Raw genomic sequence first — 17,586 nt, forward strand, 5'->3', positions numbered from 1 at the left:
AGGACACTAGCAATGCGTTTCGGTTTGCTCCGTCCGCCAGAGCGGACGGACCAATCAGCGAACAGACGGGTAAGTGAAGGCGATGACGTTGAACTCAAGCGCTCAAGATTAACCTATGAGCTTAACCGGTGTATAGCACACGTGACCACCAAGCAGCAGCGATTAGTTGAAGCAAATGTAAGCAACCGCCTCCCGGAAGCAAACGAATCCCTATGGCTCAGGTTCAGACGCTTTTTGAAATGTAATGAAATAAGCGGCTGATGCATCAGGCTAGAGTTCCTCAGCCCACAAAGGAGAATCTAGTCCAGCAAACTGGTGTTTAAGTGTCAACATCAGCAACAAGGTTTTCACATGCCAACAGCAAACATTTGAACTTTTACTCACGTTTGGACACTGAGATCAAACAGCGTGTGAAGTCATAAATGAGTGAACAGAGATGTTGGGTCCAGTGTGTGATGATGAGGGACACACACCACCACCACACACCCTCACAGAGCGCCACAGTATAGTAGAGAATGCCTTGGCCTCCCTGCGCCGGCCCGGTGCCAGCCCTGCTCCGCTGCTGTCGCCCTGCTGCCAAACAAGACCACAACATGGGCCTCTCTCTCTGCTGCTGTGTGCCTCAGCAGCCACGCATGGCTGACCCCAGGCCTGCCAGCTGTTCACAGGCACCGTAAATCTCAGTTTGGTGCTGTTTTTTTTTTTGGTTGTTTTTTTTACAACTGACCTCAGACCAGCTGTAGTGTGTCACTGTCAATAAAAGACTGTAGTTTACAGGACACTGAGGGGAAACATGCAGCATGCTGCCATAATGATAACATCAGTGAAGTGATTTGCTCTTTACTCATTTAGCTCACATACAGTAAGTACAGGCCATTCACTGCTGAGAGAAGCTTCTTTCTTTCTCTCCATGTCTCAGATCAGCTCAGAACTCTCGATTTACATCTTGTTTTTAACACATCAGTATTATATGTAGTCGTGCTGAGGTGTGATCATCATGTAGCTTTTGAATTTAATCAGCAGCAGTTTTAAGGAAGCTGATGAACACATACTGTAAGTGTCCTGCGGTGGAGAAACTGACACTTCATGTTCAGCTCAGAATCACAAACCAAGATGGTCTTTTGGCAACACACACTCAAGTGTGCACACACATACACACACACACACACAATGACGCCAGCTCTTCTAGTCCACCGTCTGCCAGAGTGTGAAATCACTCACACACTTCTGAGCCCTTCTGAAGTGTGAGTCATAACACTCATACTTTATATGAATGTAGACAAAAGGAACCAAGGCCGTGGTTTTCACAAGGCCACAGCAGCAGCTTATATATGTGTGTGTGTGTGTGTGTATATACTGTATCTATATTTGTATGTGTGAAGTAGTTCTCAGAACCCTTTCTTACAGTACAAATATAAAAATGGTACCTTACAAGTTGAAGTGCTACATTAAAGTCCTCCACCACTGATCTTAGTATTCTATTTACAACATTTGTAGCATTTTCATTGAACAAGTTGAAAGTAAAGGGTTAATGATTTAAAACTACAACTAATGAATCTTGCTAAATAATAAAAAACAAAATTGTATCCAAGAATTTGAATCTATCAAGAGATGTGATGAAACAAAAACAAAAGAAATCTCTTTGAAATAAACAGCTTTTTTCCCCAAAAACTCTGGAAACTTTTTATGAATAACATCATCAATAATCTGACAGAGTTAAGGCCCATTGAGCAAACAAAGAAAAGGAACCCCTTAGGAAAAAAGTTCATAGTCATCTTTCATCTGAGATTTCATTAATTTATTTTCTTATTCTTGGAACAAACGAATCAGTTCTGAAATACACTACATGAAAACTGACCCCATGTCTGTATATTGTAAGATTCTGCTGTACTTACACAAAAAGACAGTGAAAACAGTTAAAAGAGTCGAGACAAACCAAGTTGTGTTCATAATGAGCTTTTTATTTAAAAGCACATGTATTAGAGCTAAGTACATTTAGCAGAAAAAACAGCTTTGCTACTATTTCTTTTGTACAAAAAAAGACAATACAAAAATACTAATATTGAATTTTAATACAGTTGTGGATGTATTTTTTTTGAATGTACATTATAAACGTAACTATTACAATCTACAATATTTTAGTTGTCTAGATACAAAATCTGTCAATCGATGCTTTTTAAGCAGCATTTTGTAAAGAACACAGGTCTGTAATCATAGTGGATATATCTAAACATGTTAATTTTAGTGATCTATACATTATTTATATATTTATAAAAAAAGAGAGTGAAAACGGCTTTGTGAAATGATAGGACGGACTATACGATGAGAAAAGATGTGCAACATGGCGGAGTGTGTTGTTGGAGGAGGATGTCTGAGTCGGCTGTAAATAAAAAGGGCTTCTGTGTCTGGTTCTGTACAACGGTTAGTGATTATACAGGACAGGCTATAAACATACAAGGTTAAAGATGCTTCTTAGCAGAGAATAAAAATATTAGATCCACAGTTTTTTAGAACGTCCACCTGCTCTCTTGCTCTCTGACACAGTGGCACGCACACACACACACACACACACACACACACACACACACACACACGCACGCACACACACATACACACACATGGCACAGCTGACAGTGTGTGTGCTTCATTTGACACACGTAGTTTATCACGAGGGGGTGGGGGGGGGGGTTCCTTTTCACAGGGCACAGCGCTCACACATATGTACAAACACATTCACACACACAGGATGTACATGTACAAGCACAAGCGCACCCACACAAGCACGAGGGTGTACATTACACACACACAGACACACACACATTTAGAGATAAACATCCATTGCCAATGAGTGATTGGGTGGGTGAGAGGCCCCTCCCTGCCAGCGGAAAGAGCCCGGTTCATCCCAAAATAATGTGCCAGCTTCGCTGTAAATCATCACCCTCTTGTTTCTACGGTGACAGACCACGCCCCCTTCACTCTGCCCACCCATCCTACTTCCTGTTCAGGAAGCCCAACACATGGCCCCCGACACCGGACAGAGGCATGGCACAGCCACGCCCCCCTGTACAGGTGCTGGGTTTGGGGAGGGGGGGGGCTGTGAGATCTGTCTCCCTCCTTCCAGAAAAAAAAAAAAAAAAAATTACCCCTCCCGCCCCTTTACTACATCTAAACCTCAAGAAATGCAACATCCCGGGTTTGGGCTGCACTGACAGTCCACTACAAAAAAGCCTGACGTGCTCAGTCTGGAGACAGAGGTATATGAGGTTGGAGGGCTTCACTTTCCAATACTAAAGGTTTAGAAATACACGCAGAGGACTGCTCTGAAATCTGTCCAACAGGCCCGGAAAAAAAGATCGGCGCTCGATCCCCCACGGGGCCCGTCGTTACTTCAGTCGTGCTATGCTATGCTAGTTTTATCTGGTATGTGTGTCGAGACGACCACACCTGGCTCAGTCGGCGTCTTAGAGTCAGTGTTTCTGTCTCGTGGACATCAGCATCATCAAACTTTCTTTCAGTCAGACGTCTCAGGCAGCGAGTGGTGATAATGGACAATGGACTTAAAAAACAGTGCTATAAGTTATAATTTTTCTATACTGTAAATATTTCTATGCTGCTTTGTTATTGCAGTAATATCCTTCCCGTAGCTAAGGAAGTACTTGTCCTACAGCGTTCCAAGGCCACAGAGAGTTCAGAGAGGAAGCGTCACCTCTCTCTCTATAGGCAGGGGTTTGTCTTTTTTTTTTTTTTTTTTTTTTTTTTTTTACATTTTCTCTCTCGTCTTCATTTTCTTCACAAGTATTTTCCCTTCATATGGTTAGACTTCTATCAAACCTCCACACCCTCAGCTCTGCCTGTCAAGTCATCGAGTTTCTTAAATCATTTTTTGTCTTCTAGCTTCCAATTCTTGTGCTCAGAACGATGGGCTCAAAATGTTGATTAGTAGTTAATGTGATAGTAAATAACGAGTCTGGATAGTGAGAGTGGACTCTGCTGTGCAAATCTCAAAATCTGACACCCTAGTCCACGAGGCAAACCCGGCTGGGTGCCGCCAAAAAAAAAAAAAAAAAAAAAAAGAAGGAGGAGGAGGATGCCGTCCGAGAAGCAGCTACAGTCTCTCGTCGCTACATTCTACTGTCCGATGGGAGGTGAGCAGCGCTGTGATTGGCTCCTCGGTCGCGGGGAGGGGAAAGAGATGCGGCCTCCATCTCTCTCTCTCTCACACCATGTTGTGGTGGTTGTTCCTCTCGATGATGTCGGACGAAGGGAGCAGCTCCTTCTTGATGGGGGAGGGCGGGGGCGTGGCCGGCTTCACCCGGGGCTTGAACAGGTCCGACACGTAGAACACCTGATGGACGCACAAGAGGGAGAGCAGAGGGTCAGGAAACACTAGGGCTGCTTATTTGGACGTTGCGTGTGAACCGCAGCAGGGGGAAAGCCTATGTCATTTGAATAAGGCTCGTTAAACCTATCTCATTTAATTTGCTTATGCCAAAACAGAGCGGCGGGTCTGAACAGGGTTTGGAGGAATAGGCGCCTGCATGTTCTTGTGTCTGCAGGGGAGCTGCGAGCTGGCAGGGAAAGCTCATAATACTCTCTATCACCTCCCTCTGCCACACTCGGTCCAACCTCAAAGTTGGGAACACTGAGTAATCAGGCTGAAGGAAGTGATCTTAGTATAGCTCACCCTGACATGACCATCATATTTAGTTAACTCGGCCTAATCCTCCGTTTTAATGATGAATTCCCCCTGTTTATATCAATGATGAGGTCAGACTGCCTGGCACTGCTTGGGCACAAGGGTAAAAGAGTCAGAGAGAGAAGAAAAGAAGGCAGTAAAAGAAATCTCTTCCTGAGATCCCCATGACATCATATGTCAAACAGGAAAAATGTCCAGGGGTGGACAGGAAGTTGGACTGTGGAAACTATACTTGTCCAACTGTGGCGGTGGATTACCGCTTCCACTCCACAGGGGGGGGGGGGGGCTTATGAACAGCAGCGGCTTCGGCTGTACACAAACAAACAAACAAACACACACACACACATACACACATATAATTGGCAGACATGGCAGCTTTTCCTTCCGTGCTGCCAGTCAACAGAGAGGCCGGTGCCAGGGGCGATGAGGAGCGAGGAGGAAGCCGCCCCGAGGAATGTCCTCAGGGGGAAAACACAAGTCCAGTGAGCAGCTCAGAGACTTTGGTTTTCTTTTTTTTTCAAGTATATTTTTTGGCATTTTTGCCTTTATTTTTTATTTATTTTTATTTATTTATTTTTTGGCGTTTTTTTTGCCTTTATTTGATACTACATAGTGAGATAGACAAGAAAGGGGGAGGCAGAGAGAGGGGGAATGACATGCAGGAAAGGTCTGCCCGACGCGGGACTCGAACCGGGGACGCCTGCGTTGAGGACTGTAGCCTCCACTGCGCCACGCACCGCCCCGAGACTTTAGTTTTCTGAGAAAGTGTCGGACTGACATATAGTCGGCGATCTATTTATGTAACAAAGAGCGGCTGCTTCTGAGCGGTGGACACAATCACCTCTCTCACATCTTGACATTTACTGGTGGTGAAATGACCTTTTTACTGGTGATCTCTGTCCGCGTGGTGACATCACACATGTACAGATACCTCCACTGCACGCAGCTGCTTTCAGGCTCATGCTGAATGGGCTCTTTGTCTATGCGGTAATGAGTTTATATAGAGCGTTCAGTGCGACCAATACGCTGCTGTATATTAATATCATTATAAGAGTGCAAAGAGATATGAGTCATATTCAGGGCTTGTTTCTCATCCACGTCACCTAACCTCCAACCCATCTGCCCCCGAACCTGCCATGGTGGAAAGCTTATCACGAAACACCACTTCCTGCCTGTGCGTGCAGTATACAAACCCACACGCACACACACACACACACACACACACACACAAGGCAGGCCTATTGTGCTGACTTATCCAGACTCAACAGAAAGAAATGGGTTCAGTTAGATTCTGGTTGCTGTAAATGCCCAGGAAAAGCATTAGGTCAATGTCTGTGTGTGGGTGTGAGACTTTGTGTGTTTAATTGCTTGTCCTCGACAATTATTAAGACGTGTGACACATAAAGAAGTGGAGTCACACAGGAAGAGGAGGCATCGATTTGCAGACGCTGACGTGTAAAAAGACCCCCTTTTATACATCAAAGAATTAAACTGAATGTGTGTGCACGCACATGAAGGTCAAAATATGTTGCTCTTTCTATATAGAGTATATTCGTGAGAAACACTCTGACATGTTCCACAGTGTTGCGTATATAACTGTGTGTGCGCTTTAGTCTAATAAAACTGTGTGGTGTGCGATATGAATTTCCAAATTTGGAGACTGGAGTCGTGTGTGTTCAGAGATAACGACGACTTCCTGCTTGCACACAAGTTCACTGACCAAAGAGACAGTGCTTCAGTGTCCCAGACCTCCACAGCGTCCACATGTGTTTACGCTCCAGCGAGGGAGAGACAGAGTCCTCTTCCCTCCTCCTCCTCCTCCTCCTCCTCTGACCCCTCTCCTCTCCACAATGACAATGACCCACAGACACACAAACGAGCGCCGCACCAAGCTTTCTCTCTGACAGCTGCTTCCTGCAGGTTTCTGCTCCTCTTGACCTTCGTTACAACACGCTTCTAAAAACTAAAACTAGGTCGCTGCGTCTGATAGCAAGTGCCAGGTAGGACAGACGGACCGCTTCCTGTTGTGGTTCCCCAGCCATTTTCTGGATCACAGCCCTGCAGACGTAGTTTGACTCAAAAACAGACACTCATCTGCATATTCCTCATTTATCACGTGACTCAGACACCATCATCAAATCGATGCGGTTTAACTGGGGCAATCCCCTCACAATCAACCGCACCGATCTGCAGTCTGGCGCATCACTTGGTATGAACGCGTCCATACTTGTCCCTGGTTTTGCATCGTTCATTTACTGGCACTGTGGCCGCCGCTCCACTGGGATTATAGAGGTAACTGTAGCCTGGGGAAACCTGGAGCAGACACAATCCAGTCATGGAACAACACAGACCATTACTGAAGTGTGTTTGGAACGGAAGACACTTTTTCCACAAGGCCGTATAACTCGTGGTGTCATCCTCGGAGCGATGGTTCACAGTCGCTCACGAGGGAGCGACGTGCAAATCCACTAATAGCTCCGCTGTGTTTTACTGTCATTGAAATCAGACGTTTTGTTTCTGTGACAAGTGTCAGCGAGCGAGAGCGGAGGCTGCTGCTCTCTTGTGTGTACTCAAAGCTGAGAGCTCTGCAACACTGAACATGCACAACACAAACCAATTCACAAAACATCCTCATCAATTTGACTGTTTAGTCACAAAGCACTGAGCGACGACGTGAGCCAACAATGTGAATCTGGTTGTGTTTTGTTCATTTGCATATGTCTAATTAAGTTAGTGTGCTGAATTCTCAGGGCCACAATACTGAACTGATCCAGATGTTACCAACATCCAAATCACTTTAAAGGGACTACGAGGAGTTTTGGAAAGCAAAGTGTTTTCACTCTACATTTCCCATGAGCCTCTGCGCGCACGGTGAAATTCTTGGACCGGTGCAAGACGGACGAAAGTGAAAACATTTTGCCAAGAATGTTTTCATTGATCAAGAATGAAAGTCGGAGGTTTGAAGATGATCGGATACAGTCGTAGTTCCGATTATAAACGGCGATCCGGCGGCGTTATTCCCATGACCTGCTGGGCAGCGTCCGGGAAACCGAAACTAGGAAATGCTGGGCGAGTCGACCACTAAATAATAATATCAAAACTATGAAGACAAAACAATATTTATCGAAAATGGACCCATTAACAAGTGGGTAACGTAGATTCATCCACATTAATATGAGACTCTTTTATAACCAAATATAAACTCCTGGGGGTCTCTTTAACCAGACAGACCTAAGTCCTGCCTCCCTCCACCCCACACCACCACTAGTCTGAAACAAATGGGAGTATTTCCAGGAGGAGAGTGTGAGCTCCTGCTGTGTGTTATGCGTGAAAGTGCAATATCTGAAGAATAACATCCGAACATTGTTCCTATCAGACAATAGCTACAGCTGTCCAATAACACTCAACGGAATAAAGATTATGTCCAGTGTCCAGTAAAAGCTCAGTCATGCTTTTAAAACAAACACAGGCAGGGTCTTTAAAAACCCACTGTTTTAGTGGAAAATATCCCCGAGTGGTGAACAATATTCACTCTGACAAGATTTCAAAGTGTGAACTCGTGCTTCTCTTCTTCCATTTCAAACTTTACATTTAAAAGAATAACGGCTGAACCTCTTGCACTTGTTAACTCGGGATTTAGAGATGTTCACACTTTGATTTAGTGCTTACCGTTGGCAGCTCGGAGGCACGGAGGTTTTCAACCTCCTCTATCATGCTTCCACTCATCTGCCTGTCAGGTCCTTTCTGCTCCGCTGCTCGCTGAGAGGCTGAAACAAGCCCAGCTAAAGTACTCACAGATGTGTGTTTCTAACTGAGACTGGGCAAATCAGAAGGGGGCGTCACGGATTGTAAAACTAACCTCGCTGCCATGATCGGCAGGGGTTTGACTATGTATGCATGTGGATGTGTGTGTGTGTGTGTGTGTGTGTGTGTGTGTGTGTGTGTGTGTGTGTGTGTGTGTGTGTGTGTGTGTGTGTGTGTGTGTGTGTAGCTGTCTGTGTGTGTGAGGGTTGTGGAATAGTTGACTTGGATTAAGCCCATGAACACTCATCATGAGCCAAGATGGAGACAAGGCTCCTCTCTGCTGTCACCTCCCTCCCTTCACTCCTCCTGCCAGATCTGCCCATGTAGAGGTCAAACTCATACTCAGAGCATATTTCTGAAAATATTTTATTTTTTTTCACTTGTCAAAGTCGATGTCGTCCAGGAGCTACGCCCAGCTGTAGCGGCGCTGACTTAGCCGGAGCGTTACTGTCTATTGTTGCTCGCTGATTTCTGCTCACGGTTCATTTTGGATCCTTCAGTAATCCTGAAGACATTCAAGGGCCCTGCTTTGTTGAGAGTGACTCTATGTGTGTTTCAGCTGTGCCAAAACTGCCTAGGCGCCACTACTAAGGTCTTTGCAGAATTTTATGAATCTAATCTTTTCCACGTTCATGATCTGGAGCCTGTAGAAAGGTAAAGGTTTCTTGTGTGTTCTTTTGTGTGTGCGTGAGTGTGTCTTTCCATACTTTTCCCAGAGGCAGCAGAGTTTAGCCGCGGCCTGCTGTGCTGATAGAACCAGAGCCGCCAAATAAAAAACCCAAAATAATTAACAGCCTCATTCCTGTTTCAAAGGCTAATCCTCTCTCTCCCCCTGCTCCCTCTCTCTCTTTTTACACTCCCTCTTTTTTCCTCTCAACCCCCGAATTCAATTTTCCTTGGCTCCGTGTAGCTTAGTGTAATGATCAGGGCTATGAAAATCATCTGGCAACTGCTGTGACGATATGTCACAAAAGTAGTGAAGAAAGCTGCGGAGCATGGATTCACACTAACGCACGGACACACAAAAACATACACACACACACACACACGCTCTCCTGAAAGAGGGCCTGACTCCAAGCAATGTGTTCTTCATTAAAGGGAATCAGATTCTCCTCACTCCCCTGCCTGCTCCACTTCACCAAGAGCAGAGAGGAGGAAAAAGTGGAAAAATGGGAGTGTGGAGGCAAAACTCTATCTGAGGTCAGTAGGATCCTGGTTGGTTGGTTGTGTCTTTTTTTTTGTGGGTTTTTGTGTGTGTTGTGTTTTTACTCACTATGCAGTAGGCCACCAGGGCTCCCTGCACGAAGCCTGCAAGGACATCGGTCGGGTGGTGCTTGTGGTCGGAGACACGTGATAGGCCGGTGTAAAACGCCATCATCAACAGGGTGAACTGGAGCAACGGGCGGAGGAGACGAGCGCCGCGCCATGTGAACCTGGACTGGAGGTAGAACTGAGGAGAGGGAGAGAAGAGGACAACACACAGCTCAGGTTAGTTGATTTATTTTATTTATTCCTTTTCATTCTTTTTAAAATCTTTTTTTTTTATCTTTATTTTTCATTCTCATTACATTTTTCTTAACCATTTTGTGCTCTGTCTTGTATGTAAATCACTGGTAACACTTTACAATAAGGGTCCCTTAATTAACTTTAGTTAGTACATTATTAAGTATTAATTAACTGTTTACAGATATATTAACAATCATTATTATGTAACACATTAATTATTAGTAAGCCGTTAATTAATGTTTACTACTCAAAGTTAGTTAATACATTATTAAGTAACAATAAAAGTTGAATAATGTAATAAGTTATCATTATATATGCATTACTCAGCATTAATTAACACATTAGTTTATATATTAATGCTTAATAATGTACTAACTAACTTAACGTTAAGGGACCCTTATTGTAAAGTGTTACCAAATCACTTTGCAGCACTTTGGCAAACTTTGATGTTTTGGAAACGTGCTTTAGTGGATTGGATAGTTCTTTGAACATCTGCCATCTGAAACATGTAAATGATCTGAAAACACTCCATTCTGTAACCTGAACACACACACACCTGGCTGGAAATGAAAATGTTGCATTGCCTTTTTAACCCTGCACCTGCACCTGCACCTGCAGTGTGTGTGCGTGTGTATGTATTATTCCTGTCTAAGAAGTCTAGACTGTATCAGAGCGGTCCGGCCTGCCGGAGCCGCAGTGAAACACATGTCTTCCACAAACACAAACACACACACACACTGCCTGAGACCCGGACATGACTGATTCAACATCCCAGCTGTAAAAACAGCACGACCACAGAGAACCACTGCAACACACTCACACTCACACATATATACACGTAATCTGCCTGTTTCAACACTTGGGATGAACTCTCTCCCCTCTCTTAGAGTAAATAGAGGACATAGCGGATGCGCCTCCTGATCCGCCTGCAGCCAACCATCTTCTGGGTCATGATGTCGACTGAGACTCTTTAACGGGACAAAGGCTACGTTAAGTCACCAGCTACAAATGCAAACACCAAAAAAAAAAAAAAACACTATTTTTTTCCCATCCATGCGTAGCGGTGAGGTCAGCCCGGGTTCCTCAGACATCCTGTGTTTCTGCACCACTCATACCCCTCAGCTTCCTGTCTCTCACACCCAGAGACAGAGGGAACTGGGAGGGCCGGGCTCTGCCAAGGTCTACCCAGCCCAAACCTCCAGACTGCTGTCTTATAATCAGACCGGGGTTAACAATACCCACAAGCAGCACCTCCCAGCTATCCCTAGCTCACTGCAGGCCCCCGGGTAGGTAGGTGTGGACGTAAAGCTCCCTCACTTCCTCTACGACACTCTATCATTGTTCTCCTCCTTTCGGAAGCGAAGGAAGCGATCCCTCCCATCCCCTCCAGTCTTTGCTCTCTCCTCCCTGGCAGGGATGTTTAGACTTCAGGCTTCCTCTGCCGTGGTTCTCAGGTGGCAAGAACCTCCTGATAAGTCCTTTTCTCTCTGACGTCCTGCAGCCATGAGGGCTTTATCCGCAAAACCTTTTGAAAGAGCTTCGACGGAGGATGCGCTAGTGAAAACAAGCACTTGAACTTAGTCATAATAAGGAGTTAAAGCGACCCGCCAATCAACTTGACCTCATCTAACTGTAGGCCAGTGAGTAAACCCAAATAACCCCTTGATTCAGCAGAGGCAGAGTCATGATAAGCCAACTGAGAGGGTTAATGACCTTCTGAAAGAGCAACATTTCCTCTTTAAGTCTTACACACACAGAGAGACACACACAGACACTTTGCTTTCTGCCCTGAGCCATCTTCCCAGAAACTTGCTCTGGGCCTTTAACAGTTAGTTAGATCTGAGAAAAACAACAATCAAACCCCGACAACAAAAGGAGTCACAGCAAGATTCCCATGACGGAGCGCGAGAGACGAGAGCGACGCACAGTCTGGTGGTTTCTGGAGGAATCCGGCTCATTCCAGAGAGAGATCTCCTCTTCTCCCTCCGTCTCTCTCTCTGTCGCTCTGACTCAAAGTCGGCGTTAAACACAAGAAAACACCAGAACAACAAAGAGAGCCAGGGCCAGCCCCCACCCCACCACTATCCACCACCACCACCTCTTTCCTTCCACTACTCTGGTTCACACCAAGCTGTGACACAAAGGCATAGCTGCGGTTACCATTTATAGCACAAACATGTTAGCTTTTATTTACAGTAACCAAGTTATGTTATCTGCCTCAGTGACAACACGCTCTGCTCTTACGGCTCCTCTCCTCTGGATTGTCTGCGTATTGACAAGATGTGTGCGCATTAGACAAAACACGAGATGTCTGAGCACACACACACACACACACACTTGTTCTGCTGCGGCTGTGGTGTTAGCTGTACAGCACGCCGCGCCGCCAGGTCTGTGCCAGTTATCCGTGTGCCATCTCTGCTGCATCTCAGCTCCAACCACATCAGTCACAGACGCAGCGCTGAGGACACGCGCTCTGCAGGAAATGAAGTGCTTCAAAATCAGAGTGTGCCAATTAGCAGATGACTTGGGAAGGGGGGGGGGGGGGGGCGAGGTGACAGCCACACTATGGAAACGACACTTAAGCACTGGTGACAACACGGGAGCCACAGGGCCGAGGGGAGGGGCCCAAGAGAAAAAGGATCCATGTGTCTCTGGAGGAGAACCTGAGTTTAATAGAGGACAGTGACTTCTGGTGCAGAGGTGAATGATATCACTGATTATTCTGTTATTCAATTAAAATATTGATTATCTGCTGTCATAGATGCAAGCTAACTAAAAAGAAAAGCACTTTGGACTCTTTTATAATTTTTTCTTTTGTAGAAAAGGCCGCACCGCTTGTCTGTAGGCAAAATACTTGGAAGAAGTGATGGAGCTGAACTTTGAAACTTAGAAAACAAGAAAAACAGCTGTTGTTTTATAATGTTTTCTTTTAAAACTATTACTTAAAACTATTGCTTAATGTCTGCATATGTGTGTGAACAGCTGCTGCAGAATTGAATGTTTTATTTGTCTGTTTTTCTTTCTTTTATAAGCACCTTACAGCCTCTTACAAGAGGCACTCATAAATTGTGTTGTATAATTCTGCAATACAATGACAATAAAAGCAATCTTGATCTTTGCATTCATTTTCATTGGCTCTGTCATTCATGATGCAACCAGAACTAACTTATCCAACTTCATGTCACTTTAATTTAGCTTGTGGCTCTTTCTTCGGAGTGCGGAGGGAGTTTTCTGTGAGTAAAAACATTTTGTCACATGACAGGGCTTTCAGCTGCTAAAAACAAATCACGCTGTGGATTCCTTTCTCCACTAGGACTGCTGCCACTCTGGGCCTTGTTTCAGGCTGGTTGTTATATTCCAAAACAAAAACTACAAACTGCTCCTCCGCTCCCTCTCCGCTCTCCTCTCTCTTTATGTTTGCACCAGCCTCCTCTGGCTACGGTCCGGAGCTCGCCGCAGCTGGAACACTGGTCTCTGTGTCATTCTATGGTCTGGATGCAGCAAATATCCTCTCTCTTTCTCTCTCTCTCTCTGCTTTTTCCTCAACTTCTCTTCCCCTCGGTCTGACCAGAGTGCAGCTGTAGGTTCAACCAGAGGCTGGGAAATACCCACTGCAAGCTCTTACTGCATGACAATACACTACAATGCACCAGAACTGTCAGTGTGTGAACCAAGACCACCTTGGAACCAAATCTGGGCGTGTGTATGCGTGTGTGTGATTAGACATTCTGATGCATGAAATGCCTCTGGGGTGCTAAGCCCAAACAGACACCCACAACAGGTGGAGTGGGAGGGAGAAATGGAGGGAATTGGGAGCGGACAGGAAGCGCATGTGCAGCTGCTCTGAGGAGAACAGGTGGAATTCATCCACCCCTCTCTCTCTCTCTCTGAGGAGTGAGAAGGAGAATACAACTCTTCATGAGCTAAATGAGTAGGTAGAGCAGAGGGCGAGAAGAGGAGAGAACAAGTGCATGAGAACAAGGTTTTTTTTTTTTTTCCATCATGCGCTGAATCCCCAAATTATAGCCCAGCCTTATTTCCATGAGTCTCTCTTCAATCTGTAAACCATTGTTTCTGTGGCTCTCAGCATTGTGTGCCTGCATGAATGTGGGTGTGCTGTGATGTGTGTGTGCAGTAGAATTTAATGATTACTTACAGCCAGGTAGAGCATGGTGAACATTGAAAAAGAGGCATGTCCCGAGAAAAAGGATTTCCTGTGGAGAGAAAGATTGTCTTGAGTCAGTTTTATGTAGATATACAGTAGGGTAACACTTTATAATAAGTACACACTATTAAGCATTAGTTAAGCATTAATAAATACTGAATTTTTCATTTATAACACATGATAACTCATTAGTATGTAGTTTATAAACACAGTTAGTGCTTATGTGTGTACTTATTATAAAGTGTTACCAGATATAGATATATAAATATAGATTATGTTGTTGGGTTTACACAAACCTGGCCTCCTGAACATCACTCTCTGCACCAGTGCAGGTGTAGTTGGTGATGTATCCCAGTGAACAGTTGATGGTGGAGAAATCGGGCCTACACACATCTAAGAAGTGTGGCCTCATACGACCCACAGACACTTTGGCGATGTCTGTGAACGACTGGCTGACGGCACAACCAAAAAGAAACACACCCATCTGCAAGACAACACAGGATGACGATTACTCATGATACCGTTATAAGTGTTTGTGATCTCAAAATCTATCAGAGCAGACCAGAGATGCCCATCCCATCTCACTACACCCCAAAAATCTGGCATGAAATATCTGTGGCCTGTGAATATTTGGGGCTTAAATGACAGCAGAGCAGCACAATGTCTAACCCAGGCCTAATGTTTAAACTCCTAATTGGTTAAAATAGAAAAATTGGATTTCCGTGCATAATCCGAGCTGTAAGCTTTGATTGGACAATCGTTGTTCTGGGGAGGGGTCTAAAGGGATTTAGCAAATGGTCAATTACGTATCTAATACTCTTAAAGGGATAGTTCAACATGGACAACAAGAGGTCAGTAGGATTTGGAGTTGTTTTCGAGGCAAATGCAGAGACTGCTTGCGTCAGCGGTTCTGCATGAATTTACCTCGAAAACAACTCTGTCTTGGAACGTTACAATTATTATCTCATAGCGTGGTGAATGTGCAGGTCACAACTTGTCCACCAGAACGTTTTGGAGTTGTTGGATTGTGTATTTGATGGGTTTGATGAGAGAAACCAAGAAATCCCATTAGCCTCCGTAGTGTAACTCTGAGCAGCTTGCGGCTCTGCTCCGCCGTTCTAAAAATAGCTTGCACCAACAATTGAAAGTAAAGAACCTACTCCTAAAACTATAGGGGTTAGGGAATTTGCCACAATGTTGACCTATCTCTTTAAAGGCATTGATGGGTACCTGTTTGTAGAGGGCAGCGACATAGGGATTCCCAACGAACGACTTGGTTCCTTCATGTAGCTGGTGAATCCTGAAGCATTCCCCAATCACAATCTAGAAGAAAAGATAGTTTTTAAATAAACATAAATCACATCTATAAGACAAAATCTAGCTATGAAATGCTGTTTCATCCTACGGTCATGCAGTGAGGTTAGATGCAGATAACCATGCAGTGCAATAACAACATCTGAGTGTGTATCGTGCAGGAAAATGTAACTCAGTTCCAGGCTGAAGTCACAGATGGAGTAGAGATGGTGTGTTAACGGACAGATGGGAGAGTCAGGGTGAGTGAGACTGACAGACACACACACACAGAGTGAGCATGGCCTGCCTTTCCATCAGGCAGTTTGGGTGTGATGTGAGATTATTGAGCGATAGTGACGCTCCGCTTAAATGATATGATAGGGGTTCTTATGTGGGATATGAAGGATAATGACAGTGAAGGCGATGGAAAAAGAGGGGGGGGGGGGGGGGGGATATGAAAACCAATAATCTCGGTTAATATCTAAATCAAAACTGAGCGGACTTTAATAAGAGGAGGATTTACAGTGACAGTACTGGCCTGCTATGAGGCTTAAATTGAGAGGGTTAACCCCGGCTCCTCCGGTATTCCATACAGGTGGTTTCGAGTAGAGCTGGGCCCCATGAAAAGCCCTCATCTATGCTGAGGGGGCTTATACCAAGCCATCCCTGGGGGCATTGGGGTGTCAATCATATCTCTACCACCTGGGGTATGTGACTGACAGACCTGCCGCTCGCCACCACTAACCACATCTCACTTTCCTTCCTCTGTCCGCACAAAAGCTTCACTCTTCAGCCTGTTCTCACCCGATCTCATAGGAAAATATTTCTGGGCCTAGTGGACACCCAGTACTGACTCTGAATGTATATACACATGACGGTTTAGTGTTTCCCAGTCAAGCTATTAATGCAGACGCTGGCAACACTTTATAATAAGTAGGCTATGCACTATAAAGCATTAGTTAAGCATTAATAAATACTGAATTCCTCATTATAACGCATTAATACTTAGTTTATAAATACAGTTAGTGCTTATCAATGATGAGTAAAAACATTTTTAACTATAAACTACATACTAATGAGTATTCATGTGAAGAATTCAGTATTTATTAATGCTTAACTAATGCTTCTTATAAAGTGTTACCCAGAAGCTTACTGCTCCTGGACACACACACACATATTCTCAGTGTGGGTGAGTGTGTGTGTACTGTTAGGCCTGATAAACACACCTATCCTGTCTATTGGGTGGTCAGCAGGCAGGCTCCCAGCCAGGAGAAACAAACATGCTAGTATATTAGATTGTGTGTGTGTGCTATTGTCAATGAATTGTTCTGATCTGAGCAGGAGATTAGAGCCCCAGGAGGCCGATCCAGGCCAGGAGAAGTTTATTTGAGTTGTCACTATTTGCACTGAGACCTCTTTATCTGCCCCGTCTTGGGAGGAGACAGATACAACAGGCATCTCTGACTCAGCAGCAGGGCTCAGTAGGTGCCTGATGGGATTATTGGGATCATCAGTGTGTAGTGTAGGCTTATGGAACTCTATCTAACCATGTTTCTCACTGTGGAAACAACGGCCTGTCAGACGTAGAGATGTCTGAGGAGTAGGGGGGGCTGCTGGGATTTCCCTCGCACTGGAGATAAACAAGAATCTGCTACCAGTGCATGTCTATGTGTGTGTGTGTGTGTGTGTGTGTGTGTGTGCCTGCATTAGCGTGTGTGTGCTTTAAAGGAATGGTGTCGGCATGGCAATAGATGCCACTAATGGAACACAGATGTGTGAGACACGCCAGCTCTGCCCACACGTGAACATGTGAGGAAACTAACACAAGCACGGTCTCCTGGTTCCAATGAAGCAGACGAGCTGAGCTGGTACAGTGTGTGTGTGTGTGTGTGTGTGTGTGTGTGTGTGTGTGTGTGTGTGTGTGTGTGTGTGTGTGTGTGTGTGTGTGTGTGTGTGTGTGTGTGTGTGTGTGTGTGTGTGTTTATATGAGTGTGTGCCCACCACCACACTGCGACGGTGGTGAATCGACGTCTCAGTCTGGGAACTTACGAGGTGGGGAGGTGGGGAAGGGGCGGGGAGGTGCCATTGAGAGTCTGGGGGCTGTAAATATCATCCAGCCCGA

General features: G+C 45.1%; 1 protein-coding gene across 2 annotated transcripts in view; it reads right to left on the bottom strand.

Annotated features, from left to right (window-relative positions):
- Nucleotides 1–2,160: 2,160 nt before the first annotated feature.
- The window catches only part of plpp3 (phospholipid phosphatase 3), a 31,832-nt gene continuing 16,406 nt past the window's right edge, over nucleotides 2,161–17,586 (bottom strand). For both annotated transcript variants that reach the window (XM_083969601.1, XM_083969602.1), the window contains exons 3-7: nucleotides 15,402–15,494; nucleotides 14,468–14,655; nucleotides 14,163–14,220; nucleotides 9,774–9,950; nucleotides 2,161–4,345 (exon numbers count right to left, since the gene is read on the bottom strand). In XM_083969601.1, coding sequence (XP_083825727.1) covers nucleotides 4,217–4,345; nucleotides 9,774–9,950; nucleotides 14,163–14,220; nucleotides 14,468–14,655; nucleotides 15,402–15,494 — 645 coding nt within the window. In that variant the 3' untranslated portion in view covers nucleotides 2,161–4,216. The remainder of the gene's footprint in view (nucleotides 4,346–9,773; nucleotides 9,951–14,162; nucleotides 14,221–14,467; nucleotides 14,656–15,401; nucleotides 15,495–17,586) is intronic.

The sequence above is a fragment of the Trachurus trachurus genome (assembly GCF_905171665.1).
Source record: "Trachurus trachurus genome assembly, chromosome: 4".
NCBI lineage: Eukaryota > Metazoa > Chordata > Actinopteri > Carangiformes > Carangidae > Trachurus > Trachurus trachurus.